Raw genomic sequence first — 17,274 nt, 5'->3', positions numbered from 1 at the left:
GAAGGCAGTCCTGCAGACGTCTGCAGACAGCATCGCGCAGCCTTTCCCCTTCAAAATGCTCCCCAAAGCCTTTTCCTCTGCCTCAAACCCCCTCTCAGCACCATCCTCTTCTAGTTAGAATTGACTCTAAACATGAGGACAAACTGCAGCAGCAAGGAGAGATGCACACCCCAAAAATCACCGGTATGTTATGCACCCCAACACAATGGCACCTGCAGAATTAGTTAATTAATTAATTAATTAATTTACTTATTTATCTATTCAATTATTTATTTATTTGAGTGGATTGGGCTAAAATGCAGGCAAAGAAAAAACCTCCACGTCACTACTGGAGTAGCACTTGCAGAATTTATTTATCTATTTATTTGTGTGGATTTGGCTAAAATGCAGGTAATGATTATTTATTTATGTATTTATTTGAGTGGATTTGGCTGAAATGCAGGCAATGAAAAAAACCTCCACGTCGCTGCTGGAATAGCTCAGGTAGACATGCCCACCTCTCCCCCTTCTGCAAAAAATTTCTAGGTCTTTAATGTCATTTCTTTATTGCACTCCTATTAGAGGGAATATGTAAACACTGGGTTTGTATTTCACACAAACAGATGTGGAAAAGCCCTCTATATGTATGCCCGCTATATATATACATACACACACAATATATATATAAATACATATACACACACATGCTACTATTAAATTATTTCCCTATACCCCGTTCCAAATTCTGGGCAGGGCAGCCCTTCAGCCCACAACTTTGATATACTCCAGACCCTTTGCAGTTGGGAATAATAAACGGAAGCTGAGCTCGGGTAGCACCTTCACATTTTATTTGCAGCACGCAGCCTAGGAACAACTTGGAAGCTTTCAAATCCATTTATGCAACGTTTTTGCTTCCCACAGGATTTTGCACATTTTGAGGGAAAAGCAGCATTTCTCATGTACAGATAGGAAAAACACCAAGTTGCAATAAAACAAATCCCACGTCTCCTGCTATTACCTTTTTTATTCCAGGGATTGCTATTTTGCTGGTATTTTTACCTCTACAGCTGCATCGCTTCTGCAGTGGACAGAGCTTAGAAAATCCAGGCATTTTGCTCACTTATTCAAGAGCTGCTGCAGCTTTAAATGATGTGTATTTAAAGCCAAACTCATTAAAAATAAATAATAATTAAAAAAAAAAAAGACTCTCAGGATGGGAAAAAACTCTGCAGCCAAAAAAAAAATGAGATGGTCACACCTCGGCTGGTCATCCTCAGCTCTTTTTATGACTAATGGAAAGGCATCTTAAATTCACCTGCATTAATGCACCTCAGAGGAAATGGATTGTGCTTCATCTCCAGTAGTCACTGGTCAAATTTCCATTACCTGGGACAGAGCTGAGGGCTCAGCTGTGCATAGAAAAAGCTTCTAATGATGCATTGGGAAGATAATCCTGTACACCTGGGGAAAAAAAAAAAAAAGCACCAAAGCACCTCTCCACTGAGGAAACAACACAGAGATGTTTTCTTGTGGATTCTCTCAATTTCTGCTCTCTCTGGGGTTTTATGACACTCTTTGCACAATTTGGGCCACAGAAATCTTTCTAAGGTGGCCTTTGATCGACAGCACATCTTCATAACCAAGGACACAACTTCCAAGAAACCCAAAGACATGGTAAATGCACTTGTTCAACCCATAATTTCTTGGTATTGGTGTTGACCAGGGGTTTGCCAGCAGGTTTGAGTCCATATTAAGATCAGCTTTCCATAGAAATGTCTTTTTCTCATCCTAAAGCTGGCCAGGAAATTCTGTTCTTGATTAACTGGGGGGCAGCTGTTAACATGTTTTCCAAAAAAAATAAATAATAATAATAATAATGCCTCAAACCCAGAAACCATATTTTTGATCTGTTCAGACTGCTACTTATTATCTTTTAGGTACTCTTTTGTCTTGGCAAAAGCAACAGAGGACAAACGAAGCCACAGGTTGAGCATTTGCTGTCTTGGCAAAGAATGAGGACTTCCATGAAAAAGAAAAACAAAGTGAAGATAAATGGGTGATTTTGGTGAGATGTAAACAGAGACTGAGGAAATAAAGGAGGTTCAGCACCACATCGCTACGAGAAAAGTAACCTTACCACGTTATTTTGCAAATGGCATTTTTCTGGCAGAGAGGGGAGCTCTGGAGGAGCTACACAGGAGCACCACAATTCAGAAAAACAGGTGTTGCAGGTCAAACACACCTGAGAAATGTTAACATTTGTTGCTTCCCAAGAAAAGCACTTTTTTTTTTTTGTTTGTTTGTTTTTGTGTTTTTTTGGCCTTTTGCAGAATAGCAGCACTACCTGCCCAGAAGGGCCATGGACAGAGAAACAAAGCAGAGGGCACTAATACAAGCCAATGGAAAAAGCAACCCAAGGGCCATGGTATCTATCCAGGAGAGGTCAGATCTTTGTGGCCACACGGTTCAGATCACCCAGGGCAGATGAGACCACCAACGAGACAGCACAAAACAGGCTTTGGAGTGCATTATACCAAATTTTAGAAGGAGAACCTAAAATAAGTAACCTGCCCTTTACTGTGGGGCTTTTCTTCCCAGCAAGAAGGAAAGAGGCAAAACCCCCAGCTGAGCTTTCCAGTTGATGTTACTTGATCAAACAGAAAGGAGCTTTCCTTTTTCTGGCTTTGGATGGAAGTCCAAAGTGTCCTGCCCACTCTCTTCACCTTTCCCACAGGACCCTTACCCACTGAATATTTCATTTTTGAGGCAATGATGCTTTCAAAGGGGAGTTCTACTCCAAAACTTCCACACCCCAGTCATAATATCCATCCTTAGACCCACCCAAGAAAAAAAGATACCCGTCTGTTATCAGACTCGGAGCCCCAATCCAGCTACCAGTGGTTTCCTTCTCGCTGAGGAGTTGGATTGCTTCAGGGATAGGTTTAAGATGGTGGCTGCAAACTGCTGGGGACAGCTGATTATAATAGCTTTAGGTTTTAATAGCTATTCTCTGTTTTAAGCTGATTTGATATATGGTCCCCATATAGTGAGGACCCAGGCTGCATGGTTGTTTTGAGAGTTCCTTGTGCTCATCGTGGCCCACCAGGCCTCAACCATGGATAGAGGCCCCAAGCAAAGCCCATGAGATGTTTCAGGGGCACAGTTTGATGTACGTAACCGTGGAACAAACAGAAAAGAGGGGGAACACCTTTTCCTGGAAGGCAACATTGAAGGTGAAGATGTGCTGCATGTTGTCAGCGTTGTAGAAGGACACTTCTTCCCCTTCGTAATCCAGGTACACCCTGACCTTGTTGAGTTTCTGGCTGAGGCACAGCGGCGTGCGTTGGGGCGAGGTGACCGCCCAGTAGCGGCCTCCATTTTGCTGCACTGCCCAGATCCCTTCTTCAGGGGAAAACTGCGTCAGCCCTTTCCTCCTGACGGACTCCTTGGCCACCCCGAAGGCCCAACCGTCCGAGGCCCCCACCTCAACCTCCCAGTAATGTCTTCCCGACTTGAAGCCCGTGCTAGCCAGGACCCGTGAGTTCGTGTCGAATCTCTTGGGGTTGTCGGGCAGCTCCTGTTTCCTGCAGCCCATCCTCACGCTCTTGAGATCCGCGGAGAGGATGAGGAGGTGGTTCGCCGATTCGGGGTCCAGGGTCAGGTCCTCTGTTGGTGACAGCAGTTACAGTGATAGTAACTCAGCAAGGATTTATGAAACAAAAAGCCAAGGACTGAGGATGTGCTTATTGGTTGCTGAACCATGGTGAAACCACATGCAAATAATTAGTAATTATATACAGTAAAAATGGACCTTAGATCAAGCCTTTTTTTTTCCCAAAAAAGATATTGATATTTTTGTTTCTTCTTTTTGTTTCTGGTTTATCTAATGTACAACACAAGATGGGTTATATGCACCCCCCTATCTGATAAATTTTTGAGTATCTTTCCCCAAACTGCCCCGCAATGACACATTCCCATAGAAAGCCGTGACCTAAGGGCACCTTTACACACCTTGTCACATCCAAGCAGCCCAAACAGAGCATGCATGTAGATGAACTTTGATCCTAATGTCTTTTCCCCTTCCAAAATCAAGCTCAAAGGAAACCGTGAGCACTTTAGTGACCTCAAATTGTGGTTGTAGTCAGCAAAGTCGCCGTGTCTGAACGAGACCCTTTGTGGCTTTGGGGGCCTCCAAGATGGGACATAAAGAGCAGAAACATGGTGGATTTTGTGCCAGAGTTTCTTTAGCTAAAGGCCCTTATGCTCTATCAAGATTCATTAATTTGAGGCTTGAAAATTTGATATGAAGTCCAAAAAGATCCATGATGTGGTTGAAAGCTCCATGGCATTTCATAGGTGTTGGAAAAGTGACAACACAGAAAGGTTTCTTTTTTTCCTTCAAAGATCAAGCAGCAGATTCCTCTTCAAAGAAATAAAAATTAAAAAAAAAAAAAAGGGCGATTGGCTTTAAAATAACATGTCCTATGTGCTGCACTATTATATCAGAACACGAGAGAGGTGCTTTCAAAGAGTGTGTGTCCATTCACAAAAGTTAGGGGGAAAGTGCAACTGCACCAGCCAAGTTCTACCTCTACACATGCACACACACCACCCTGGACATGCAGCAAGGGTTGTTCTGCCGTGTTGCTTTTAAGCAGTCGTTGCCAACCTTCCTTATTTTTTGCTTTGCCAACCCCTCGGCATTTTTCAGGATGGGGCTGGGGAGGTTTGTGGGCAGACCCTGGCCCCTCTCAGCTGGATTGCGCTTGGAGAGGATCCAACCAACGTCCTCTTGCGCCTTCCCCAAGGGGTTTGCAAGCCCCATGCTGAAAAACACCACCTTAAAAGCAAGAATAAGCCTTCTCTGCAACAAGAGGGCTTTGCTGGCAGAACTCTAGCTATGCGACCCTTGCGTTATGGCCAAGCCAGCTGGAGGACAGGGGTTGATTTTTAGGGTGTGCCCCACACCCACCACAGTGCAAAGTCAGAGGGCTCAAGGCTGCAGAGCCCATAGCTGTGTTTTCCTGTTTTTTCTCAACCTCACCACCACCAGCAAAACAACAGATGCCCCCTGTAACATTTTGGGGGAAAACCAGCCAGGTTCATCATTTAAAGAGTCAATCTGGGCCAACTCACATGGTTTGAGTGGATGAAAATCCACGACTTCTCATGTGAACCTGCTCCTTTGCTCTCCCTGAGGAGCCAGTGAGCAATTTTTCCTCCTGACACCATCTGAAAGAGGCCATCTGCCCACAGCCATGATTCCAACAGCTTTCAGCAGGACTTTAAATCACTTGACTTTGCACTGGAGAAGATCGTGGAGCATCCACACCTTCTCCATCCCAAACTCTGGAGGAAATAAGACGCCAACCACAGCTTGCTCTGAAACCTGGCCACAGAGCAAATATGGCAGAATTAAAGCAGGTTGTGGCTGGAAAGGGCATGAATCTATTTTTTGGGGGGGTTCAAAATCTGTTCTGTGTGTTCCACACTGTAGGTTTGTTAAGTGTAAAGAGGCAGAAAGGACCTAGCTTAGCTGTCAGATCCCCGGCGTCAGCTAGAAAAATCGGCTTTTGACTCTTGAACTGAGCAGGCTGGATCTGAAAATCATTGAGAGAGAAGAAATTAAAAAAAAAAAAAAAAAAAGAGTGCCTTTTTCTCTTTTTTTTTTCCCCGCTCTCTTTGGCTTTGCAAAACCAGCTTTGCAAATTACAACCACAATTTCAAGTCTTTGCTCCAGGGTGCTATTCCCTAACCATTTGCCTTTTACCTTTTTCACCTCTTCCCAGTTCATCCCGCAGGTTTTCTGAAAAGAAGAGACAGGCAGTAAATGGCAAAGTAGAGAAAGACAGGAAAAAAATGTAAAATCTCCTTTACGGGGACATTTACACCCACGCCACGTTCAGCTAGAAGCAAGTGCTGAGAATGGAGCATCCCAGCTCCCAGCCAGTTTGTGCAATGGGGACAAGCAAGAGGGGAAATTCCTGCTAAGTAGATTTATGTATTTATTGTTTTAAAAGGGAGTATAATAATATCCTATTTTATTAAAGGATTTATTAAAAATATTTTGTTATTGTGCCCTGCAATATTTTGTTCTCCTCGTTGTACTATGACGTGTGACCTTCCAGCACAATCCTTGCCTATTATTATTGCTCTCGGGCATAATTTGCATTTAGGGATTTTTTTCTTTCAGACCTGCTCTTTCTGGTTCTCCTGCCCTTCGGTTTCTTTCCAAATCCCTCAGCACCATCTCGTGGCTTTGCTGCGCTGCTGCAAGGGGTTGGGTTTTAAATGCAAAGCCTGGCTATTGGAGCTGCAAAACGTGGGCTGTTTGTCCTAAAATGGATGTGCTCAGGTTCATCTTTTTGTTCCTCTTTGAAATAAACCCTTTATCTTCTTCACTTGTGACCCTGGCGTCTCTTCTGTCCTTTCACATCTCCAGAAGTCCCTTCCAACATAATTTATTCTCCTATTTTGGTACCACTGGCCAGGCATGTGCTAAGGCGCCTCAAGACATCTGCAGCATCCCCAGCACTCCTCAGCCCTTTCTGCTAAAGGCCAGGCCTATTTAAAACCCCCCCGGTTTCGTTTCCACGTACCTTTGAATTTCTTTAAGACTTTCTCAAGGACGACGGTCTTGAGAGAGAAATTGCAGACGTGCATTTTCATATCTGTGCACACAGGTACAGGCTTGTGGCTCTTCACATCGTCACTTCTGCAAAGAAAAAAGAGAAAGCAGGAAGGAAATCGTTGCTATTCCCCCTCTTTCTTCTTTTATTTGTAGCTGGCAACGTGCAATGCCCACCCCAAATCTTGTTAGAAGGGAGGAACTGCAGATAATTTGGTGGCAAGTCTGGAGAATGACTTCCATCATGGTCTAGCGTGGCCCTGGTGCATTCACCTCCTCTTCTCCCATCACACGTGCAGGTGATTTCTGGCTGCCAGAAGGGGCAGATCCCAAATCTGAGTGATTTAGGTGAACCTCATGCAGGCTGAGGACACCAGGGTTTGCATGTCACCCTGTTAAATCCCCTTGTCTGGTTGTAAAGTGTGTCAGTGCTACGTTACCCCCACCTAGCTGCTCCTACTACAGCTTTTAGGGCTTAAGCAGTGCCCAAACCATTGCCCTGGGGTGAATTATGGATCAGAAATAAATCACTTCAAGGGTTCTGGTCTCATTTGACATTTGAAGAAGCTTTCTGCTAGGAAAAGAATTTGTGATAATGCTCTTTTCCAAAAAGCTGGACCCAGAGCTTTATCCAGGTCTACCCTGGTGCCCCTCTCTGGCATCTGGACTGCGAGCAGTGACCTTTAAACAGGGCTGGAGGGGAAAAGAAAACATAGAAGAAGGGGAGAAGCAGTGCTCCATACCTGCTTATGATGCTCATTACATCCTAGAAAGGAAAAAGAGAGACGGAGTGAAATACCTGTGCAACCCATGCTATGTCCCATATGGCCCGGTGCGAGCAATTCCCCTTCATCAAACCTATCCAGGACATCCCATCCCTTATGGCTGCAACAAGCAGGCATGGATCCATGTCCCAAATGTTTGCTTTCAGCTCCAGAGGACCACAGACCCACCAAATCCCACCCAAATGTCTGCAGCAACTAAAGACCCAGCTGTTTCTGGGGGGAGCAAGCAGCCTTGCAAATGTACATTATTGTACAATATTGTACAATGTACAATATTCCAGCTTTTTGCCTGTAGTTGTGATGTGGTTTGGGTTGGAAGGTTGCCTTTGGAGGTCTGCATTCATCTTGCACACCCATTTCTCCCTAATATCTGGAGATACCTGGTCTCCCATGATGTAGTCACCACCAAGAGTTTAGGGTGTCTCCAAGGGTTGATTTGTCCCATCCTGGGACAGATATCTCCATGGGGTGAAATTATTTGCCCTCGGGAAGGGTTAATTATGGAGGCAAATTATAGGTTGAAATACCCTTACTACCTAGTTGCTGCTTGGAGAAAATTCACAGGGATGAAAACTGTGCTCAGCCCTATTTATTTGCCCCTTCTGATCGCTTTGAAATAATGTAAAAAAAAAGGCATAAACCACGGAAAGCACATCAGACCCACTCCCAAGGCAACAGAAAGCCATAATGAGGGAATGGGAAAGGACTCTTGGGATGGCTGAGGATTTCCAATGTGACCTTTTAGGAAAAAAATAAAAAATCACCTATTGTTATAGGATTGTTTTCATGTGCATTGGTGGGGGCTGAGCAAAGACCATGTGAAATTTCTCACCCATGGCCAAGTACTGGAGCCATCACCCTGCTTAAGCTCTGCAAATATTTACAGTGCTCTCAATGCTGCCTGGGAGGGAGTTTAACCCCGTGTGCTTGGAGGGGAATTTAACCCCACTGGGGGAATTTCACCCCAAAATATTTGGGAGTCGGATGGGTCGCTCTCTGTCCCACTCTGACAAAGGCTGTTTAATACAGAAAAATAAATTTAAGCAACCATATGGCACGCAGCTGAATTTAAATAGAGGAGCAAAAGGGGACAATTGATTTGGTTGAAAGAGCAGAGCTTGAAAATCTGGTTTTGATTTAAAAGAAAGAAATCTTGCACAGCAAGTATCATCTCAGCAAGCAGATCTGTGTGCGCACCATATACCTACTCTAATTAAAGTCATGAGCAATTAAAAGGACGCCCATTAACCTTTTGCCATTTGGTGAGGAACTGGGCTGCCTGGTTTTGGGGTGGGCAGTTTGGATTAGATTTTCGAATCCCACATCAATGGGAAAGGAGAATTTGGGTAACACAGAAGGCTGGGGTAGCTTCTTTGCAATGCAACCCAAGCCTGGACTCCATCTGCTCTCTTCTTCATGCCTTCCAGGTTTGTAATCGCTCATTTTGACCAGAAAACCCCCTCTCTGTTTTCAGGTCCCAGCCAACCTTTTGCAGCCAGGGCTCCGCTGTGATAATTGGTGAGGATTTGTGTCCTGCTGGGCTCCACGTGCCTCCCCACAGACTCCATCCTGAGCCCTCGCCAGTTCCGTTAAGCTAGAGGAGCGGACGTCTGTAACTTGGCAAGCCACAAAACCTTGTGCCTTGAAAACCCATCAAAGCCAGGATTTGCAAAAGGTGTAAGGATCCAGGCAGTACCACTGTGGTGGCTGGTCATGCAAGGTCTAATTCAGGTTTGACATGGCTCAGAACAGGAATTTATGGGTGATAGAAAGGTCCAGAGAAATTTACGGCAGGAAGATTTATCCAAGGTTATTAAATATGAAAAGCACACCTCTTTTTCAGGATGTTTCTCAGCCAAAGATAGTTGTTCTGTTATTTTAACAGAGCCTGGGGCACTCAGACACTGCCATGCACTATCTGTTCATTAAAGGTGCAAAAGAAAAGCCCTTAAAAAGGACAAATATCCTCAAACCACCTCTACAGGCTCCAATAACACATTAAAATAAAGGTGATAGGGATGTCAAGACTCAAACTTGAATGCTCATTTCATTGCAAACACCTCACCTTGAGGAACTCGAGCATGGGCTGCTGGATTTTCTCCTCCAGCTCTGTGATGAGCTTGTTGAGGAGCGTGATCTCCTTGGAGAGGTCAGAGATGTTCTCGTTCTGCCTTTTGGCAATGCTCTTCTCCATCTTCTCCAGCTGCCCCAAGAGGATGTGCTCCTGGTCGTGCAGGAACTGCCGTAGCCCCTCGAACTCCACCAGCAGCTTCTGCCGCTCGTTCTCAATGGTTTTCTGGGAGTGAAAAATCACAAAAAAAAAAAAAAAAATTAGAAAAAGGGTGGCTTGTTTTTTCCCATGTGACATCACATTGCTGAGTGATGGAGGCTTGAAGTCAACAGCATTCAGCTAGTGCAAGACCTTATTGTATCTCTTCATCTCCCTGCTCCATATGAAATGATTTTTGTTCAGCACTGAGTTAAAAAAAAAACCACACCTGGGGCAGGTGTCTCACCACCATGGAAGATATCAGGTGTTTTTTCCCTTCTGCATTGAACAGTTGGGCTTTCCTTTTCTCTCCTGGGGTGGTAGCGACTCAAGCAACACTCTCCAAGTGTTGATGGTGCCCAAGAGGTTTCCCCAGTCCCTGTCATCACCTGCTGCTCCCACAGCCCAAATTGGGAGAAGGGGTTGTGTAGGAAAACCTGATCACATCCAGATTTTTCCCTCTCTGGGGGCATCTACATTGTCAGATAAACCCCAGTCCCTGCCTCCCCATCATCTCCTGCTTGGGAGCTCTGTCAAAATCCCAGGTCCTGCTTGGATCGTCATCCGAAGTAGACCAAATCCCCTCTGAGACAAAACCCAGGGGCAAATGGGAAGGATTTACCCCAATGAATGCACTCTCTGAAAGCACAGACAAGGCTGTACAGGACGGGAGTGTTCAACATACCCTAGCCCCCTCCAAGCATCCCAACCCAGACCCTCATCCCCACGACCCTGGAGCATTGCACTGCACGCACCAAAAGCTCCTGCGTTTTCTTATCATCGTTCACTTTAAATTCCAGCAGCTCTTGCCTCTCCTTTTTCAGGAAATCTAAGCGGCCCTGGATTTTCTCCTAGGAAACAAAGCACGAAGATATTACCATTTTGTTGCTTTTCCTTATTACTGCTATTTTTTATTTATTTATTTTTTACTATCTTATTCTGCCTGCGCACAATTTGTTCTTCCAGCCATGCAAATGCAAACAGGATTGCAAGGAAAAAAAAACAAACAAAAACCTTTCACTGGGGGAATTTGCTAGCTCAGCTCTGCCCACGTGCAGCTGGGCACCCATGTTCGCAGCCCTCGGTGGCAGCCACAAGCTCGCGTGCTTGCAGCGAGCACAAAGAAACCTCCGAGGGGAGACGGAGGATGCAAAGGGAGGGTACGTGGGCTGCTTTCATGCTGCGTCCACACCTCGGCAAGCTTTGCTCCTGACACGAACTCAACCTTGCTTTCAGGCAATGTCTTTGGCTACCTGCCTGCACCCAAAATAGACGTGGGTGTTTGCTCTGCCAATGAGGTGGGTGCCCGCGGGGGCTGTCGGCAGCATGGCTCAAGCCTGGAGCTTTCACAGGAGCAGTTTTTCCACCACTCTGCCCTCTCCCTTCTGCAGAGCAGTAATGCACGAGAGGTTTGGGTTATCTAGACAAGAGGGGGATTTTCCAAGTTCTTGGAATTTGAGGGAGAAAGCAGCACCCGGCTCCTCGCAGGGTTCAACATTTCCCTGCACCGAGGTTGGGGAGACCCCGTCCAGGTGGCATCTCAGGGCCTCGAGTGAGGACAAACAGTGAGACGGAGGTGGAAAGGACCACACGGACACCAGGAGGGTGGGCAGACAAACAGCCAAGACAACTACCTTGTACTCCTCGGACGCCTCGTCGACGGGCACCACGGCGTGAGGCCGGTGCTCCCGGGACCTGTCGCACACCACGCAGATGGTCCTGCGGTCGTCCTTGCAGTAGAGCTTCAGGGCTTCCCTGTGCTTCACGCACAGCCCGTCCTCCTCGGCCCCCTTGGCCCCGCGGAGGGCGAACTGGCTGATGATCTCGGCCATGTTTGCCAGCTGCCGGTTGGGCCTGAAGCTCTTCTGCTGGAAAACCTCCCTGCACTGCGGGCAGGGGAAGTCCATCTCCAGGTCCTTCCAGCTCTTGATGATGCACGCCCGGCAGAAGTTGTGCCCGCACTCAATGGACACGGGGTCTTTGAAGAACTCCAGGCAGACGGAGCAAGTGGCTTCGTCCTGGAGATTGCCGGGCAGGAACATCGCCGCCATGGCCTCTCTCCTGCGGGCAAAGACTGATTTCAGCGGGGTTGGACGCAGAGCATGAATGCTTGGCACCCGGCCCTGTGTGGGCGTTCCTTTTCCTGGAACAAGCCCGCCGCCCGAGGTCACTTCTGCAGTGTTCGGTTTCTTTAAACCGGTAATGAAGACCTCAGCTTTAGGGCACAACGTAGAGGTAGGAAAAAAAAACACAGCAAGAAGACAGCCCGGCTCTCTGCTCCTCCAAAAAACATTGCATCTAAGCTCCTTGTGTGTGTTTTTTGTTGTGTTTTTTTTTTTTTTTTTCCCTCCAGGAAAAGGGAAACTGTTCAGGACACAGATGCTGACGTCAGATCTCTTTGCCTTCTGGCCGAGCCAGTGCAAAATGCAAGATCCGAGTCCCGAGGTGGGTGTTTAGCAGCTGCTCTAGGCCCCGATCCAGCTAACCATCTGAGCTCTTGTTAGAGCCCCATTTCACCCTCTAGTGCTTCAGATGACTTGGTTGAGCTCCAGGGCTCAACAGGGGCCATAAAAAGCAACAGGAGAAAGGGAATACAGAGATACAAAGTCTGTATCAAAATCTGGCAATAAGTTTCCTAAATCCATAAAGATTATGCACTGGATGGGGGGATCCTGCGTCTCAAAAACAGTTTTTTTGCCTTCTAGGAATCCCATGTTAAACTTTCAAAGCCTTACATTAATGGGGAATGATTATATATGGCCTTTCCTGGGTGGGTTTGCAGGTTGGGGATTGTCCATATTATGGCTGTCTCCACACAAGCAGCTCACCAAAGCTCTTGTTAGGGAGAAGGGAGGTAAAAGGTTAATAAAATCTTGTTATTTGGGTTCACATTAACAAAAACACAGAGAAGTAGGCACTTCTGGGGGGTGATTCATCTTTTCCTAATGAGGACACGAAAACAGGTCAAGTGATCCTATCCATACAAGCCAGCTCATGACCAAGGCAGGCCAGCTGAGCTGACATCTCCAAGCTGAGATTCTTCCCTTGGAGATGTGTGGAGCCAGGGGGAAACGAACCCCAACCCCAGACATTGCATTGGTAAAATAAATCTTGCCCTGATGCCAGGGTTCTGCAAAGGGTTTCTGATTTATAACAGGGATGGAGTTCATCCTGATGCCTTTACAGTTGGGGAAAACCCCTGATGAGAGGCATCCAGCCTCCACTTGATTTTTTTTGCAATGTTAAAGTTTTTATGGTGAATGCATATCCCAGCATTGGGTGACAGCTGCAAAGCAGGAGCCAAAGTTTTCATTTACTCTATTCCAGACTTGCTCATTTGGAACTAGAAATGCACTTTTTCAGGTTGGTTTAAACTCTGTGCTGGGCTTTCTTGGACTTTTGGTAAGGAATCCCACTTCTTGTTGGAAAATAAAATCTACATACCTATGCTTGCTATGACCCACGTTAGTTTGTGAACAGAAATAACACACAACAAATGACTCAGGAGAACGGCAGAATACATATATATTTATATGTATATATTCACACAAGCTTGTATATATATATATATGGGTGCATATATATATGTACACACATACATCCCTATAAATGCAATAAATACCAAGTTATGTGTGCAGTTCCCTAAGGGAAAGGGATTTCCACCTCAGTAAGTGTTCTTCTAATTCTCATATATATTGATTTTTATTCATACCCACATCACTCCCTATGGGCTGGAACTTGCTTTCTCTTCCAGCTAGCATTTCTGCTGATCTATAAACAAACAACTGTATTGATATTTTTTTCCTGTGCCACGTATATATTTTTCATCTTAAATCTATGGAAAGGAAGAGGTGGTGGCCCATGAGCTGCTGAGCAATCCACACTCTGGAGCTGCAAAAGTAGGAAAGGAGGAGAAAAGAGGAAGAGAAGAAAAAAGGAAAAATAGTGAGACACCTTGATGGAAAAAAATGAGCAGCCTGTTGGGAACAGGAAAAGCAGACAGACAGACAAACATCCCACTGCCCTCCCTGTGCCCAAATCCCATCTGAGCCCCCACGTACCTCGCAACAGAGGTGTAGGAAAGGGGTGTCCTCCCAAATCTCCCAGCCTTTTGCATCTGGAAGGTGTTAGCAGGGATCCCAAGGGGTCCCAGCACCCAGGGGCACAGCAGGAGGCAGCGTGGGACCACTGCTGGCCACTGCGATGGAGGAAACCAGCCCAAGCCCTGGACACCACGGAGATTTCAACGCCTCTCAGCTCCTGCCCCTTTCCAGCCCTCAGTCTCCCCGTTTGTCCCCTGTCATCCCCCGTCTCACTTACCATTCCTTCCCCTCCCCCATTTGCAGCTATCCTGGGCACCCACCGCTCTTCTTCCCTCCTCCTCCTCCCCAGCTCTGCTCTCCCCCCCCGTGCCAAAGCGTTTTTCCCTGCCCAGAGCCAGGATCACATTTCCAGCACCTCCCTCCACCTGTCTCCAAACCCAAACCCTGTCCAGAGGGTCTCTGCACCCTATTTAACCCTCTCCGATGCCCAGAGATGTGAGGAACCAAGGAGGAGTGAGATCTTTCATCTCTTCCTGACATTGAATGATTCAAGCTCATATCTGGGGCAGCACCCTGCAAAAAAACTGCAAAAAAAGGGCAGAAACATCTCCTGCAGGACACCTCCACCCTCCATGGGTGGCTTGCTTAGGGTAAAGAGAGGTTTGGGCATCCCAAACAGCAGGGTTCAAGTAAGGGAAGGAAAGTTCAATCCTGATATCATGTTTTCTTGCAGGTCTTTTTGGTACCAAACCAAAATGAGCATCCTGACGTTTCATCCTATATTAGGTGGGTCCAAGCACATTGAAGCTCTCATGCCCATGCTTGCAGGTAGGACATGCGTGCAATCACTGCCCTGCAATGGAGTTGCCCCTTCTCACCCCAAAACTGGAGCCAGCAACAAAGCTGGATGGACAGAGACTTGCTCTCAGTCCCAAGGCTGGAAGGATTTTCCTCCAAACTTCTCACTCCAGGAACAGATTGGAAGTTGAAACTGGCTCCAGAAGCAGGATACCTGTATCCACCCAAGGAAAAAGACCCTATAACACCAAGCCACCACGAAATTTCTGCAGGCAGCTACAAAACAAACTCCTCAAGGGGGTAATAATCACAAGGAACATTCTTTCCCTCTGCTGCCCAATGCAGTGGCCATGATTTTATCCCCATTTTTTTTTTAAATGATCTACTACTTAGCTAAATGACTGCTCACAACATTGAGATTCCCAGTTACCAATGCATCAGACAAAAACTTTGCCCTTTTTGCCTCTCCCTTGTGCTGTAAGAAGAAATAAAATGTCCCAAATACCTATTTTTCTAGAGCAGTGATAACAGCTGGATCTCCACTGTTACACGAACTCCACACTATAATTATGTTTTCTCCTCCCACCATAATATTTTTGCTGTCAGAGGTGGGGATAAGGCTAAAAAAAGAAACCCATTTATTTTAATACTGCCCATCATGCATTATCCTCTCTTCTTCAGGGCCTTTGGCTGTTCTCAGGGACTGCAAGTGTCCACAACAGCTCCAGCCACCCCTTCAGATTTTATCTGAAGTCAACAGCAGGATTTTGGTGCCTCCTGAAGTCCTTTTACCTGTCTGTATTAGGTGGATGACTCAACATCTCTTGGCAAATGAAGGAATTCAGGGTGAAATAAATACCTGTGTCTATCAGGTGTACATGTCCTCTATTCCTCTCGGCATCCAGCAGCTCCCTGATGCTCTTGTTTGCAAAAGTCAGTGCTAGATAAAGCTTCAAAGGGAAATTCCCAGCTAGGAGAAATGGGATGCAAGCAGGGGAAAGCACCTTGGCCTGCCCTTGGGGTTTTAGTGCCAGGATTATGTTCGGGACCACCAGGAATGCTGAGGCTGAAGGGCTGTTAGTAGGAGTGTCTGGAGAAGGAAAACATGCACACGAGCCAAATTCGGCTGCCAATTATAGGCCCGCAGGTTTATTGCTAGAGCTGAAACAGAATCAGGCCAGACACGCCGGGAAGCCCTGCGGGCAGACAGACCGCGTCCAACCGTCCCAATTTAGGGCAATATTTGCTCAGGATGAAATCGAGGGCTCGGAGCATCGAAAGGGCTGGTAGACCTCATCCTGACCCCACCGAGGGCTAATCTGTGGGGTCCTCATCCCACTCCTCATTGCAGAGGTCGGTCTCGCAGCAGGAGTAGTGGGATGTCAGGCGGGATTCGACATCGGCTGCCCGTGCCCGGCCGCAGTTCATCGCGGAGGTGCAGCCTTGCTGGTAGTAGAGGGTCACCTTCCCTGTAGAGAGAAGCCACGGTTAGAAACCAGCTTTAAACGAAGGAAAAAAAAAAATCAGTGGGGGGCTTCTTGCCAGGCAAGAAGTCAGCCCCTTAAACAGCTCATCCAAATAATCATCTTGCTTGGATTAATTAGGAGAAAAATACTAAAAAAGGCACCAGAGGAAATTCACATGGCTTCTGTGGGAGATTATCTCCTTCACCTAAAAAAGGTGGTTTTTAAAGCAAACATAAAGCAACCTCCACTAAGATATTTGACCCCTTGCTATCGCCCTTTCCCACATTTGCCTCCATATTGCACCCTCCTTCATTCTCCAAATCAACCTGGATTCCCAAAGGCAGGCAGATACGCAAGACCCAGTCTGAACCAAAAATATGCAATTTTGACCCTCCCCACCTACCTAGGGAGGTTTTAATGATGGCACATTTCTCTCTCCGCTCGCAGGTGGTTTCGTTTGCCCCACGGAAGCATCCGAGTAAGGGGAGCTTGTACTTGCAGACTTTGCACTGAAGAGCCTCGACTGCAGTGGATGGAGAAGACACAAGGAGCAATGAACCTATTCTGTACGACCATGGAGAACTTTGCTCCAAGTGGCCCTAGGACAAGATAGTGGTGACCCCAGAGATGATTTAGAGACCACTAGGGAAGGGTGCAAGCATCACCTTTGCTTCCAGACCCTCTAAGGATAATCCTCGTGTAGGAGAGGCAGATGGTGCCTATGGACACAACCCAATTTAGACTTTTCCAGCCAGATGTGAAAAAATCAAACCACAGACCCACGGAGAATGAATTCAAACATGGGCTTTGGGGTGGATTCATCTGGCTGAAAGAGGATAATATAAAATAAGACCATCCCAACAGCTCTCCAGGATAAAGCAGGTTTCACATCTCGCCCAGGATCCAGCTACCTACAGCTGAAGCTCCTGGCCCAGAGGAGATCTCTTTGCATTTAATAGCTCTGCTGGGAATACAGAGGAGAGAAAGTAATTTTTAGAGTGGGATGATTCAAGAGATTGGGAAAACTGCAGACGTTGCCCTTGAGAGATCATAGATTCAGACCTGAGAACGTCCAGTGCACACAGAAAAAGCACTGCAGGCATCAAGAGCTCAACAAGATGCCTCCGACCGCCACCAGATCTTCTCCTGCCCCAATTAAATCCAATTTCACTGCAGCCCTCCACTTACCCACTCCGATGCACAGGACAAGGGTTAGCCCCACGAAAAGCACCTTCATGATCATGGATGATCAGCCCTTTAGCAAGGGCAAAGCAGATCAAAAAACAAGGTACAGGTGTTTGTGATG

General features: G+C 46.5%; 1 protein-coding gene and 1 long non-coding RNA gene across 5 annotated transcripts; one reads left to right on the top strand and one right to left on the bottom strand.

Annotated features, from left to right (window-relative positions):
* Nucleotides 1-805: 805 nt before the first annotated feature.
* LOC106049931 (E3 ubiquitin-protein ligase TRIM7-like) lies at nt 806-15,382 on the bottom strand. 4 transcript variants are annotated; one of them, XM_066986730.1, is made up of 9 exons: nt 13,723-13,953; nt 11,296-11,722; nt 10,417-10,512; nt 9,458-9,688; nt 7,351-7,373; nt 6,579-6,694; nt 5,750-5,785; nt 5,507-5,579; nt 3,508-3,645 (listed from the first exon to the last, which is right to left on the bottom strand). In XM_066986730.1, exons 1-8 carry the CDS (start codon nt 13,776-13,778, stop codon nt 5,533-5,535), a joined length of 1,032 nt encoding a protein of 343 aa, XP_066842831.1. In that variant the 5' UTR covers nt 13,779-13,953; the 3' UTR covers nt 3,508-3,645; nt 5,507-5,532. The 4 variants fall into 4 exon arrangements, with proteins under 4 accessions (XP_066842830.1, XP_066842829.1, XP_066842828.1 ...); XM_066986729.1 differs by lacking the exons at nt 5,507-5,579; nt 13,723-13,953 and adding an exon at nt 15,362-15,382 and having other exon boundaries at nt 806-3,645; XM_066986728.1 differs by lacking the exons at nt 5,507-5,579; nt 13,723-13,953 and adding an exon at nt 13,982-14,034 and having other exon boundaries at nt 806-3,645.
* LOC106049933 (uncharacterized) lies at nt 11,617-15,356 on the top strand. Its single transcript, XR_007160257.2, has 4 exons — nt 11,617-11,896; nt 12,015-12,106; nt 14,438-14,490; nt 15,184-15,356. It is a non-coding gene; the product is annotated as an uncharacterized lncRNA (long non-coding RNA).
* Nucleotides 15,383-17,274: the final 1,892 nt, after the last annotated feature.

The sequence above is a fragment of the Anser cygnoides genome, chromosome 35 (genome assembly GCF_040182565.1).
Source record: "Anser cygnoides isolate HZ-2024a breed goose chromosome 35, Taihu_goose_T2T_genome, whole genome shotgun sequence".
Classification (NCBI taxonomy): Eukaryota; Metazoa; Chordata; class Aves; order Anseriformes; family Anatidae; genus Anser; species Anser cygnoides.
This window is presented reverse-complemented; position numbering and strand designations above follow the sequence as displayed.

What these genes read in the sequence shown, in the direction of transcription:
- LOC106049931 (XM_066986727.1), bottom strand. Translation starts at nt 13,778, where the DNA reads ATGCAAAAGGCTGGGAGATTTGGGAGGACACCCCTTTCCTACACCTCT. An exon ending in AGAAAACGCAGGAGCTTTTG is followed by an intron (nt 9,689 to 10,416) that starts GTGCGTGCAGTG and finishes TTTCACTCCCAG; the next exon opens with AAAACCATTGAGAACGAGCG. An exon ending in AGTCTTAAAGAAATTCAAAG is followed by an intron (nt 5,786 to 6,578) that starts GTACGTGGAAAC and finishes TCTTCTTTTCAG; the next exon opens with AAAACCTGCGGGATGAACTG.